This window comes from Chenopodium quinoa, unplaced genomic scaffold, assembly GCF_001683475.1.
Source record: "Chenopodium quinoa cultivar QQ74 unplaced genomic scaffold, ASM168347v1, whole genome shotgun sequence".
Classification (NCBI taxonomy): domain Eukaryota; kingdom Viridiplantae; phylum Streptophyta; class Magnoliopsida; order Caryophyllales; family Amaranthaceae; genus Chenopodium; species Chenopodium quinoa.
The window spans coordinates 575612-588231 of record NW_018743518.1 but is presented as its reverse complement, the minus strand read 5'-3'; the positions used below and the strand labels follow the sequence as shown (position 1 = coordinate 588231).

Genomic DNA, 12620 nt, shown 5'->3' with positions numbered 1-12620 from the left:
CTGACTAGAAAACAAGCTGTGGCTGTAAATTAACCCACACATCTAAATGTATGCAGGGTTTGGCCAACGAACTTTCTAGTGTGTCAAGTATTCTACCCACCTCTCAAACATCATTGATAAATGCTTCTACACCAGCCACTCCTCTTGTTGCCCGTGTATATCTCAAACTTGGCACTTGGCAACGCGAACTCACTCCAATACTTGATGACGAATCCATTCAAGGTAGCCATTTTTTATGGATATTTTGTGGATAGCTGATACATTTGTAGAACTTTTTTTGTGATGATTTAATCTACTATCGTTTGCAGACATAATTGGTTCATTAGGAAAAGCTACGCAGTGTGCGCCTAATTGGGGGAAAGCTTGGCACTCTTGGGCTTTATTTAATACAGCCGTGATGTCACATTATACTCTTAGAGGTTATGCAAGTACAGTAGGGCAGTTTGTTGTTGCAGCTGTCACTGGATACTTCCACTCTATAGCATGTGCCGCAAATTCTAAAGATGTTGATGACAGTTTGCAGGTAAATTCTAATGCCAAAGTACTGCTTGAGCCTTGTATCTGTCTGTAATGCCCTTAAAGAAGTTGAGATTTTGAGGTTCGGTGCCTTAATACGTCAACGTTTGGTGAATTACACATTTTGGTTTATTGTTATACTATTTAATACCCTAATGCTTTTACTCAATATATATTGGTCATCAATTGCTATTTTTTTTAATCCTGCTTAGCCAATCCAGCTTAGGAAATTAAAAATACAATAAGGAGCAATACGGTTATAATAAATACAAGTTGGTGCATTTAATTAATGAGATGCGGTAGTGGAGGAAAAAATATTTTAACTTTTTTTTTATTTTTTTTATTTTCATAGGAGAGTATTGTCATAAATGCTTTTTGGGAAATACTCCTTCCTTTTGTTCAACTCACTTGCATTTTGTGCGGTCTCCAACGCACATGTTTGACCAATCATATCTTAAATTGCGTATAGTATATTATGAAAATTTTATATGTGGATATCACACATTGAAACGATTATAAGTAGCAATAGATGGTCAAAGGTTTTTAGCTAGAATAGTAAGTGATTATAACAAAAAAGAAAGGGGGTAGTTTAATAATAAAAAATGGCAATATTATGGAGGATAAATATTTCTGTAAAATCCCCACTTTAGTGTATATTATTAGCAAGTGTAAATTTTTATTTTCTGTTTATCGTGTTTTCTAAAGTATCTATTGTCTCTTGTGTTATTCAAATTTGGTAACTTATAAGCTACATGGTCCTGCTTTGGGTGAATGAACCTTTTCTTCCTTAACTCTCCTTTCATTATTACTTAATGACCTTTGTCAATGCTATGTGGCATTTCACATTCTGCAGTCTAAGTTTTTGTTTGTCCTTCCGTATCCAGAGTTTTCTTTGTATGAATTGACTTTATGAGACACATGACCAAACTTCCTTTCCTGTACAGGACATACTCCGTCTTCTCACTCTGTGGTTCAATCATGGGGCAACTGCTGAGGTTCAAATGGCTCTTCAAAGGGGATTTCAACTTGTCAGCATAGACACCTGGCTGGTTGTTTTACCTCAAATTATTGCCCGGATACATTCTAACAATCATGCTGTTAGAGAACTCATACAATCTCTTTTAGTGCGGATTGGACAAAACCATCCTCAGGTTCACCTTTATTATAATTCATAATGATAACTGCCTGTGCTATGATTATAACAAAATTGTTGAAAGATACGTATTACTGGAGCTGTTAAGTACATGTAGTGGCCTGATAAGGATAAAAAAGCCTTCATGTTTTTTTAAGGACTTGCTAAACATTTTAAAGAGAGAGATGCGTATAATTGATTATAAGAACTGTAAGAACTAGCTAAGCATTTTTAGAGGGTTCTTGGTGTCGGTGTGTGAATGATTTAAGTTTTTACTTTTCTTTGTTTGCTAGAGATTTATATACCTTGTGATATAGTGCTCTGAACCAATTTACAAGTGATTTGGGCTTACCTTAAATTACTTAATCTTATGTCTCTAACTTTACTACCTCCGTTTATTAGCTGCACCATTCGCTTTTACGCTATCCATGTATTAACTTTGACCATAATATGTTTATTTATAATGTAAAATATATTGGATTAGTCTAATAGATAGTGATAGTTGTTGATGGCTAAAGTTGTTAATGTAAGTGTTGCAACTAAAAAAAAGTAAGTGTTGCAACTAAAAAAAGTAGCTCATAGAATTGTTCTACAAGATTTCATAGACTATCCAGTCTTGGCACAGATTTTGTTAGAGAAAGTGGTTTTCTTGGTGTACGGCTATGCTGGCAAACACTTAAATATCATCTTCTAGTTCTGGTCCCATTTCTCTTCTTGTGCTTGTTAATTTCTTATCTATGTGTGCCATTGTTCATTTTTATAATTTTTGCACAGGCTCTTATGTATCCTCTTCTTGTGGCATGCAAATCAATAAGTGACCTACGTAGAGCTGCTGCTCAAAAAGTAGTTGACAAAGTACGTCAACATAGCAGTGCACTTGTTGATGAGGTAAATATGGAAATGGTATTATGTTTAATTTTTCAGTTAGTATTTTTGTAATTTAGCTATATATAATTTGATTCTATGTGTACAGGCCCAACTAGTATCAAAGGAGCTAATTAGGGTGGCAATATTATGGCATGAAATGTGGCATGAAGGATTGGAAGAAGCTAGTCGTCTCTATTTTGGTGAACACAATATAGAGGGAATGTTAAAGGTCCTTGAACCATTGCATGAGATGTTGGAGGAAGGTGCCATGAGGAGTAACACCACCATTAACGAGATGACCTTCATTCAGGTGGTCTTTTCTTCATAAATTGCATCAACACAATCTTTTTAGTTCAAGCAATTTGTCAGTTTATCTTCTTCATTATAATTTCACTTGACTTCTAGATTTCAAAGTGAGAAATTCCTAAAGTAAAAAAACTACTGTTTTGTGCAATGTACGTGACATAAACATCTTTGTATACAAGCAAGATAATTCAATTTTTTGCACTCCAGACATACCGCCAGGACTTGCTTCAAGCTTATGAATGCTGCATGAGATACAAGAGAACTGGGAAAGATGCAGAACTTACTCAGGTATACTAGAGAGCAAGCCTTGCTTTTTCATTCAAGAAGTCGACATTTTATCTCAAACTTGCTAATTCTATTTTTCTTTAGTGCCTACTATTTGGGCATGTTCTTTTGACTCAGGAAGAGTTACTTCCCTGCTTCAAGTGCTCTAAAGGTTGTCTTAAGTGTCCCAGAATTTGCTAATTGGTTAGGGCATCTGAATTATTTCAATTTGAATCTTGAATCACCACCAAACCAAATCAGGATAAAGAGAGTATTCGGCAAACTTGATAGTTAATTTCCTTATAAATAATTTTTATATGAATAAAAAACTATTTTCCCAATTCACAATTATAGAATAATATCATTCCCATTGGTGTGCTCTGCTCCATCGAGGCTTGTGTCAAGCACGCATTAGCAGATCTAACGTAGCTGAGCCAGGCCTTGAGCTGGTAAGGCTCAGCTTGGTTTATGTGTTCTTAGTTTGTTTCACTTTGAAAACTATTTTGTTGGTGCTAGAATGTTTTATCCTTCTCTGAGTATGAAAAAAAGCTTTAGGGCTCTTGTTATTTAATTACATTTTTGTCAGAGCAGGCATACATATGTTTCCTCAGACTACCTGTGTCTTAACGCAATTAATATCCAATGCCAATTGCAGGCAGTTAACGATAGAACACTTCTATTGACAAATGAGAGCCAGATGACTAATAAATTACTTGGGTCATGCCCACTTTTCCCTCCCCCAATCCCCCTGGAATGAGAGGAGGATCACCTATACTCTTGTTGTGTATGTTAGATTTTTTATTATTCTCATTGCCTCATCCATTGCTCCGCTGCGTAGCTGCATGTGGTATTAGATTTAGACAATCATACTCCCCTGCTGATTGCGTTCGAAATTGTTAGCTGGCATCCATGATTTAATTTTCTCTAACAAATCATTTGTTCATACTTCTCTTCGAATTTTAAGATGTGTTGCTGGGAATCATTTGTTATACTACATTAGAACCATTTGGGAATTGAAGCTGGCATATGCATCATCTTGCCTGATCGCATGCACTTGCTATCTTGTGCCTGCATCTAACCTGAATTTTTATTGGAAGTTTTCAAGTATTTTAAAAATATTTACTACTTGCTTGAGGGTGATGTAATTTGTTCACCCCTTGTGTATCTAATGCATATTTTCTTTTTGCCAGGCCTGGGACCTTTATTATCATGTCTTTCGACGGATAGATAGGCAGCTTCAGTCACTTACTACCCTAGACTTGCAGGCAGGGTTCATGTTCAAACTATTAAAATTTACTATAATGTCAATTTATATTTTAAGTGTTAATTTAGGCATTCTTTGAATCTCCATATTTCCATGAACAGTCAGTTTCGCCTGAGTTGCTGAGTTGTCGTAATTTGGAACTTGCCGTTCCTGGAACCTATCGTGCTGGTGAGTGCTATTGTATGACTCATAGCTAAATTAAGGAGTCTCAACTATTAACGTAATACTTGTGTCGGCTTCGATATTCTAGATGGACCAGTGGTGACTATTAAGTCATTTGCACCTCAACTTACTGTAATGACCTCTAAACAACGGCCTCGTAAGTTGACCATTCATGGTAGTGATGGAGAGGACTATGCTTTTTTGCTCAAGGGACATGAAGACCTACGTCAAGATGAACGTGTCATGCAGGTAAATCCACATAATTATTGAATTTTGTGTACAATATGTCGCTTTGTTGAAGATAAAGCCTCTTCTGCAGGCAGTTAATTACATGGTTTAATCTTTTGCAGCTTTTTGGTTTGGTGAATACTCTTCTTGAGAATGCTCGTAAAACCTCTGAAAAAGATCTTTCCATCCAACGATATTCTGTCATTCCTTTGTCTCCGAATAGTGGGCTAATTGGATGGGTGCCTAATTGTGATACTTTACATCACCTCATAAGAGAGTACAGGGATGCTAGAAAGGTTAATTGAAGCTGACTGAAATTTTCTTTTACTGCTTATGCATCATTAACTCATTCTCTGATCTCCAAAATGGTTCTCGTTTTAATGGTTATCAGATCACCTTAAATCAAGAACACAGGTTGATGCTCAGTTTTGCGCCAGATTATGACCATTTACCACTCATATCCAAAGTAGAAGTATTTGAATATGCTCTGCAAAATACCGAAGGAAATGATTTAGCAAAGGTATGTACTTGTCTAGTAATCTAAAATAATTCATCTTGCTTTTTCTAACTCTCATTTCTGTTTTAATACTGATAACTTGAATATATTGTGACAGGTACTTTGGTTGAAAAGTCGCACGTCAGAAGTCTGGTTGTACAGGCGAACTAATTATACAAGAAGTTTAGCAGTGATGAGCATGGTATGCTTTGCTTTCCGCTTCTTTACATATATGAGGTTATTAAGCATCTAGTCTCACCAAGAACAATCATTGCCTCTCCATTTACACATTTAGATTTTGTTCCCATTCTAGTAATTTACTATGCATATCTTGGCACGGTAAGTGGATAAACTTCGTCACAAGTATTCAGCATGAGTCTGAAGCTGCAATGTTATCTGTGTCAGACATTACACCCAAGTCCTAAGTGCGACTTCTTATTGCATCAAAGACTGCTTGACACCATCCCTAGCTATCATCATGACTTCGTATTGGCAACACCATTTTCCCATACCCAAGCTGAAGTTCCTTTGGGACTGATCCATAAAAAATAATTGACAGAATAGGTAAAGATAAACCCGAGGGGGGAAAAAGGCGGGTCTTGGAAAATGTTATATTGAAGCTGCATGTATCACCAGGTGAAAAAAAACTGATTAATACTTATTTATATTCCAAATGAATTAGCTCAATTATGATAAGAAAGAAACAAACATGTTTGTTTACATTGTTGCAGAAAACTCAGTATAGTTAATAATGCAATAATTGTATGCACAAACTACCAGTTCTGGTTCTGCCTTTGACCCGGTTAACCTAACGACTGACCTTGTCTGATTATCACTACCAAATCAGTTGCTAAAACAAAGCAAATCAAATCAGGTGTGAACCTCCAAGGTTTCTGTGTCGGGCCTGTAATCCTTTTTATCATCACTACAGTGGATTTAATGCTACTCACTCTTCATTTCGCTTTAAGTACCCGTGTCGTACCCCTGATACACGGACATGGGTAGGACATTTAGACACTTCATTTTAGTTCAATATCATAGAATTTCACAAATAGCCGAGTCAGATACTTGGACACGTACTCGTGTTGGACATAGACATGGGTAACATTACTAAATAGTGCTGATGATTTATTTTTTCTTTTAAATGACAACATGAATTTTTTGTCTGACCCCCTGATCTATTTGGTAAAAAAAAAGCTTATGTTTCTGCATTGAATGTCTACCAGGTCGGCTACCTTCTTGGCTTGGGTGATCGACACCCAAGTAACCTTATGCTACATCGTTACAGGTATAGTATTTAATGTAGCTTACAAAGCTAGTATTATGTATGACAATAATTAACTTTACAATTTCTCAGTGGGAAAATCTTGCATATTGATTTTGGGGACTGCTTTGAAGCATCGATGAACAGAGAGAAATTCCCTGAAAAGGTGCAATGTGCTTTCTTTTCTTTTGGGTGACTGGCTATAAAATCTCTGATTTCTGATGTGTGAATTGCATTTAATTGACCTATTGTATAATGTGCAGGTGCCTTTTCGCTTGACTAGAATGCTTGTAAAAGCCATGGAAGTCAGTGGAATAGAGGGTACCTTCCGCACAACATGTGAAAATGTGATGCAAGTTCTTAGAACAAACAAGGACAGTGTCATGGCTATGATGGAGGTAGAAAGACCAGTATTTTTTTTTTAATATTTCCTGCCTGTTAGTATACAAATACTGGATTTTTTTTGCACCATGTGATTTAGGAGCTTTGATAGCTTGTTTTGATTTCCTCTGCTGCCTTTGGGTTCACCATTGGCGTGAAATATGATGCTTCTGTAACCCCTGTTCACCTTTTGGGTTTAGGCTTTTGTTCACGATCCTCTTATAAATTGGCGTCTTTTCAACTTCAATGAAGTCCCACAAATCTCTACTCTTGCAAGTGCACATATCCCTTCTGCTGTGAATGGTGAAGAACCTTCTTCAAGTAATAACCTCTCACATCCTCAGCGAGGAGTTCGAGAGAGAGAACTACTACAGGTTTGGGGAATCCCACAAATTTTTGGATTGGTTTAACCCTCTGATATTGATCTAATCTTCTCTATTTTGCCGCCTTAGGCTGTTAATCAACTCGGTGATGCTAATGAGGTTCTGAATGAGCGTGCTGTGATGGTTATGGCTCGGATGAGTAACAAGCTTACAGGGCGTGACTTTTCCACGGTTTCTGCTTCTACAGTTGCAGGCCAAGGTGCAGCGGACAGTAGTAAGACTAGTAACTTTGCAGCAGGAGATTCTCGTGAAGTCGAACATGGCTTGTCTGTCAAACTACAGGTTCAAAAATTGATAGATCAGGCTACTTCATATGAGAATTTATGCCAAAATTACGTCGGGTATGAATCCTAATCTTTTTACTGTAAATTTAGCGCCCCCCCCCCCCCCAAAAAAAAAAAAAAAAAAAAAATTCCGTAACATGCTGAGAAATCGATGAGAATATGAGATGTGCCAGAACTAAATTTTGGATTGTTTCCATCTTTTTGGAACTTGATCGCTTTTTCACAAAGATTCGATAGTGATTCTATTTATCGAATTAGATGCATAATATTATAAACGTAACAGGTGCTTGCTTTGAGACTTTTCTTTTCCTTTTGAATGTGGGAGTGCATCAGGTAGTTAGGTTTGCTATATTTTGCTAAAGATGCCAGTTCTTATTTATCTTCAGTGTGAAATGCACAATTAGACCCTTGAGATCAATTAGGAAGGGATAATTACATGAAATGAACCCACTAAAATCAAATAGGATCTCTTGCACTTAATTTCTTTTCTACATGTAACTCATTTTGAACTCCTATTAATTCTTATTCTGTTTTGTAATATTGACTCATTTTACCCACCTATCTTTTTCTTTTTTCCTTCACTGCAATTTTCACTCAGAAATAAATGGAATAATAATTTTTAGTGTGTGTTCATTTGATCTCATTCTTTGGCTAACATACGCGTTCTGTCTTTTCAGGTGGTGCCCATTTTGGTGAGCAACAACCGATTGTATGTTGTTTATGGTGTACATATGTTTATTCTTCTCTTTTTCTTTCCCCATTTTTGTATCATTGCAACAGAGGTTGTATAGATCTCACATTCTCACCATGTACATATATGATGTTGTAGCATTATTTGTACAGAAATTTCATTATGCAATAATACAAGCTCTTGTAGAAGATGTGTTTTTTTTGGTGAAAGTAGAAGATGTGTTTACCTTCAGACCAAATTTTATTATTTTCTACAAACGTGGACTAATAGGGATTGATATTTTGCAACTATATTACTCACTGAATCCTAGAGTTTAGTTTTCAAAATGTGCTACAAATACTTCATACGGAGGGAGTATCATCTGCATCAACGACCTTTGTGCCTATAGATAATAGGACTTAAAATTTTGTATTGATACTTGGATTACTTAGATGTGGGAATAATTGGGCATTGTACGCAACATTTGATTTTTAATCAGTGTTAATCTATCTTTAAACCACAACCTCTTTGGTAGTTGTGTAGTGACATTTATTGAATTTAGAACAACACAATGTGACTCTAAATTGGAATAAGCTGGTTATTAATTAGCCAGAATATAGTGTTCCCTATTCTTCTTTGCCAAGGTCCACCCCACCCACACGGGCCAACACCCCCCTCATGATACGAGTCAACACCCCCCTCATGATACGAGTCAACTTATTAAAAGTTTAATATCTACTTTGTATTTTCCATGCCCTTAATTTATAGTGAGTACAAAGTATTGAGATCGAATCCCAAGTCCCAACATAGCAAATACTAGAGACACTTTCGGGGATTCCTTGCCCTTTTCCCCTCACTCTCAAAGTATTTGACTCGTAATTATCGGACCAAAAAAACCATAAGGGTTCTCCTTACCTTAAAAAAAAAAAAAAAAAAAAAACGTTTATAACCAATTAAAAGACAAATCAAAAACTTTTCTTCATTTCGGGTTAAATTTTAATCAAACTCAATTATAAATATTGGTGGAAACTAAATATCGTACACATGTGTCCATGATTTAAAATGTGATAAGTTGTAATTACAAAAATCAGATAATATTTTCTTCAAAAAAAAAAAAAAAGAATCAAATAATATTATTTCGTAAGCTTGTAACTTACTAATTTTGTTCGTATTAATATTTGTACGCAATACAACACTCCAAGAAGTTTGTGGTTAAACACAGTCTCTCTCCTCCTACGGTCCTGAGTATATATAAACAAATATACTCGTGGATCTCCTGTTCACTTTCTCTCTCCTCATAATCTTGAAATTATCTCTGTTTTTGTACCTTCATTATTCAATTTCTTCCAAATTCTATCAAGCTTAATTTTTATTCTGTCAGATCTCTGCAAATTATTCTCATGCTCAAACAAAACTATTTCTTCCGATTAAATTGCGGCGTAATTCAGGTTTTGTTTTCCCCCTTTTAATTAACACTTTAATTAATTGATTGATTATTGATCGCAAAATATAAGGTTTATTTTCCTAGTATTTCTATTAAAATAGTATTTTTCATACCTTTCTTCATTGCGTTGAATTTGCATATTCTTTACTTTCTTTTTGGTGTTCGTAAAGTGATTCTCAAGAAAATTCGCAAAAACAATTCATTTTGATTTGATTGCAAAAAATTACTATTTTTCTTTCTTTTTCATTTTCTTTTTTTTTTTTTTTTGTATCGGAAATTTTTGGTGTTAATTGCTCTATAATTTGGGGAAATTTGTTGAATTAGCTGTAAATTTGAGTTTGGAGGTGAGAGAAATTACATGCTTTAGTTGAGATTTTGAAGAAATGTAAACTGAGTGTAAATAATGAATTGGTCCGTTTTAGCACAATCAACATTGGTTTTTGGAGTGTGAAAACAAGTGTATCTGCAATATTCGTGTTTATTTAATGTAAGAATGTCTGGAATTTCAATGGAATCTTAGTATGATTTGATATATTATTGACTAGTTGTAGTTAGGTATTTGTATATCTTTTTCTATATTTCATTTGACAGAAGAGAGATTGACTTCATTGGTTTAATTGATGGAAGACTTTAGCCATGGACACCGTAACACCTAGTCATATGTGTCTCCGGGTGCACGAGCCTAGGTGATGTGGAACAATTCAGGGACGAATGTAAGGGCTAGACTCCTTCGCGTATTCCTTAGATTGTTGCCACATTATCTAAAGTGTATAGGTTCTATATCTTCCCTAACAATGGCCTCTTTAGTATTATACACAATTTAGGATTTTAGAGAAGAATACAAGGGTTAGACTCCTTCGTGTTTTCCTTGTATTGTTGCCGTATTATCTAAGTGTATAGGATCTGTATCCCCTTAGCAATGGCCGCTTTAGTTTTTCCCTCAATTTAGGGACAAATCTTTAGTTTTGTAGCTATGTCTACCTTTTCTGTTGTGTTCACTCTTAGAGATTAACTCATGCCTTTTTTTTTTTGCATGAAGGCCGTGTACTTTTTATGGTTATGAATTGACTTGCTCGGCTTAATGGGTGGTATATTCAGCCTGAACAGTTCTAGTGAGTGTAAACGGCTGGACTATGAGGATACAAGTACAGGCTCTTGCAAGCGGCAAAGGGTAACAAGGTGCTTTGAGCATAGCACAAGACTAATTCCTTCTCTTCCAAATGAACTATCACTCCAGATTCTTGCCAGAGTACCTAGAGCTTACTATTTGCAACTGAAGTTGGTTTCTCGGACTTGGAAAGAAGCTTTATCTACTTCTGAAATATATGATTTAAGAAGAGAGTTTAAAATAACCGAAGAGTGGCTTTTCATACTGTCTCGTGTTGAAGATAACTTATCATGGTATGCGTTGGATCCTGTTTCTCAGAAATGGCAAAGGTTGCCCCCAATGCCTCGTAACTTAACCCATGATGAATCTCAGAGAGGCTTGGCTATTCAAGTGTGGAACTCTTTGGGATCAAAATTGAAAATAGCAGAAGCGGTAAGAGGGTGGCTTGGTGGAGGTGATCCACTGGATAAACTTCCTTTCTGTGGCTGTTCAATTGCAGCTGTGAATGGTTGTCTCTATGTAGTTGGGGGACTGTCGAGGACCTCAGCTTTAAGGTGTGTCCGACGCTATGATCCTATTTTAAATACCTGGAATGAAGTGAGCCCCATGTTAACTGGTAGAGCTTATAGTAAGACAGGAGTCATTAACAACAAACTCTACGTTGTTGGAGGGGTTAGCCGATACAGAGGTGGGTTAACTCCTTTGCAGTGTGCTGAAGTATTTGACCCTGAGACAGATCAGTGGTCTGAGGTTCCCAGCATGCCATTCGCTAAGGCTCAGGTCATGCCTACTGCTTTTTTAGCCGATCTTCTCAAGCCAATAGCAACAGGATTGACAACATACAAGAATAAGCTTTATGTGCCTCAAAGTTTGTACTGCTGGCCTTTCTTTGTTGATGCTGGTGGCGAAATATACGACCCAGAAACTAATTCATGGATTGAAATGCCTGTTGGAATGGGCGAGGGTTGGCCTGCTAAGCAGGCAGGAACCAAATTGAGTGTTGTAGTTGATGATGAGTTATACGCTTTGGATCTGTCAGGCTCTTTGGATAATGCTAAGATTAAAGTATATGATCACCAAGATGATTCTTGGAAAGTTATATCTGGAGAAGTTCCTATGACTCATGATCAAACTGATGCTGAATCTCCATATTTACTTGCTGGTTTCCTTGGAAAGCTTCATGTGATCATTAAAGATGCCAATTCTGATATTGCAGTTTTGCAAGCTGCTACGGGGCCCTTGGCACAACCCGCGCAGTTAAATTCATTGTCTAACAGATGCTCTTTAATTGAAAGCTCTGTTGCATCGTCTCCGTCAGAAGTTATCTGGAAAGTCATTGCATCAAGGCGAACTGGGCCTTCTGAGTTGGTTAGCTGTCAAATTCTCAGAATCTGATTCTTGATGTTGTTATCGTTGCTTGAATCTGATTAGACCTGCACTTGATATAATCGCCCAGATTTTTGCGCTAGCATTAGATGGATGAACGTGATGCATCTTTTCACTCATCGCACATTCTAGGTGTCCTGCCCCAAGGGAAGGCTAAAAGTGAGTGGAGCTTAGAGGTTACCATATGAATAATTGCGCTCTATTGCAATTGCACATGGTTATAGGGGTACAAGTTTCTGCTGATAGCGTAGTGATAGGAACGCGTAATAATAACTAATAAGTGCTTCTTATGCCTTTTTTTTTTACGCGATTGTGGCTGTTTGGTTTGTGTCCATTGTAGATATACATAATACCACGTCCTACTATGTCTACTCCACTCTTAATTCATTTTATTTTTCTTTTCTATTTAGAGATTATTCCAGTACAGCATACCTCTGTTATATGGCATTAGTTTAAAACATATCA

The 12620-nt window shown here is 36.4% G+C and overlaps 2 protein-coding genes across 2 annotated transcripts in view; both read left to right on the top strand.

The window, feature by feature from the left end:
* Nucleotides 1-8428, top strand: part of LOC110739998 (serine/threonine-protein kinase TOR-like) — a 30212-nt gene extending 21784 nt beyond the window's left edge. The window contains exons 40-57 of the mRNA XM_021920481.1: nucleotides 57-222; nucleotides 309-523; nucleotides 1461-1667; nucleotides 2423-2536; nucleotides 2622-2825; nucleotides 3029-3109; nucleotides 4276-4350; nucleotides 4451-4517; nucleotides 4600-4760; nucleotides 4862-5035; nucleotides 5131-5259; nucleotides 5354-5437; nucleotides 6462-6523; nucleotides 6593-6665; nucleotides 6763-6897; nucleotides 7081-7254; nucleotides 7333-7604; nucleotides 8225-8428. Of these exons, the coding sequence (XP_021776173.1) occupies nucleotides 57-222; nucleotides 309-523; nucleotides 1461-1667; nucleotides 2423-2536; nucleotides 2622-2825; nucleotides 3029-3109; nucleotides 4276-4350; nucleotides 4451-4517; nucleotides 4600-4760; nucleotides 4862-5035; nucleotides 5131-5259; nucleotides 5354-5437; nucleotides 6462-6523; nucleotides 6593-6665; nucleotides 6763-6897; nucleotides 7081-7254; nucleotides 7333-7604; nucleotides 8225-8243 (2412 nt within the window). The 3' untranslated portion in view covers nucleotides 8244-8428. The remainder of the gene's footprint in view (nucleotides 1-56; nucleotides 223-308; nucleotides 524-1460; nucleotides 1668-2422; nucleotides 2537-2621; nucleotides 2826-3028; nucleotides 3110-4275; nucleotides 4351-4450; nucleotides 4518-4599; nucleotides 4761-4861; nucleotides 5036-5130; nucleotides 5260-5353; nucleotides 5438-6461; nucleotides 6524-6592; nucleotides 6666-6762; nucleotides 6898-7080; nucleotides 7255-7332; nucleotides 7605-8224) is intronic.
* A 155-nt stretch (nucleotides 8429-8583) lies between these two features.
* On the top strand, nucleotides 8584-12564 carry LOC110740000 (F-box/kelch-repeat protein At1g22040-like). Its single transcript, XM_021920482.1, has 2 exons — nucleotides 8584-9665; nucleotides 10701-12564. Exon 2 carries the CDS (start codon nucleotides 10743-10745, stop codon nucleotides 12162-12164), a length of 1422 nt encoding a protein of 473 aa, XP_021776174.1. The 5' UTR covers nucleotides 8584-9665; nucleotides 10701-10742; the 3' UTR covers nucleotides 12165-12564.
* Nucleotides 12565-12620: the final 56 nt, after the last annotated feature.

Excerpts from the sequence above, each read along its gene's own strand:
- LOC110740000 (XM_021920482.1), top strand. The coding sequence starts at position 10,743 with ATGGGTGGTATATTCAGCCTGAACAGTTCTAGTGAGTGTAAACGGCTG.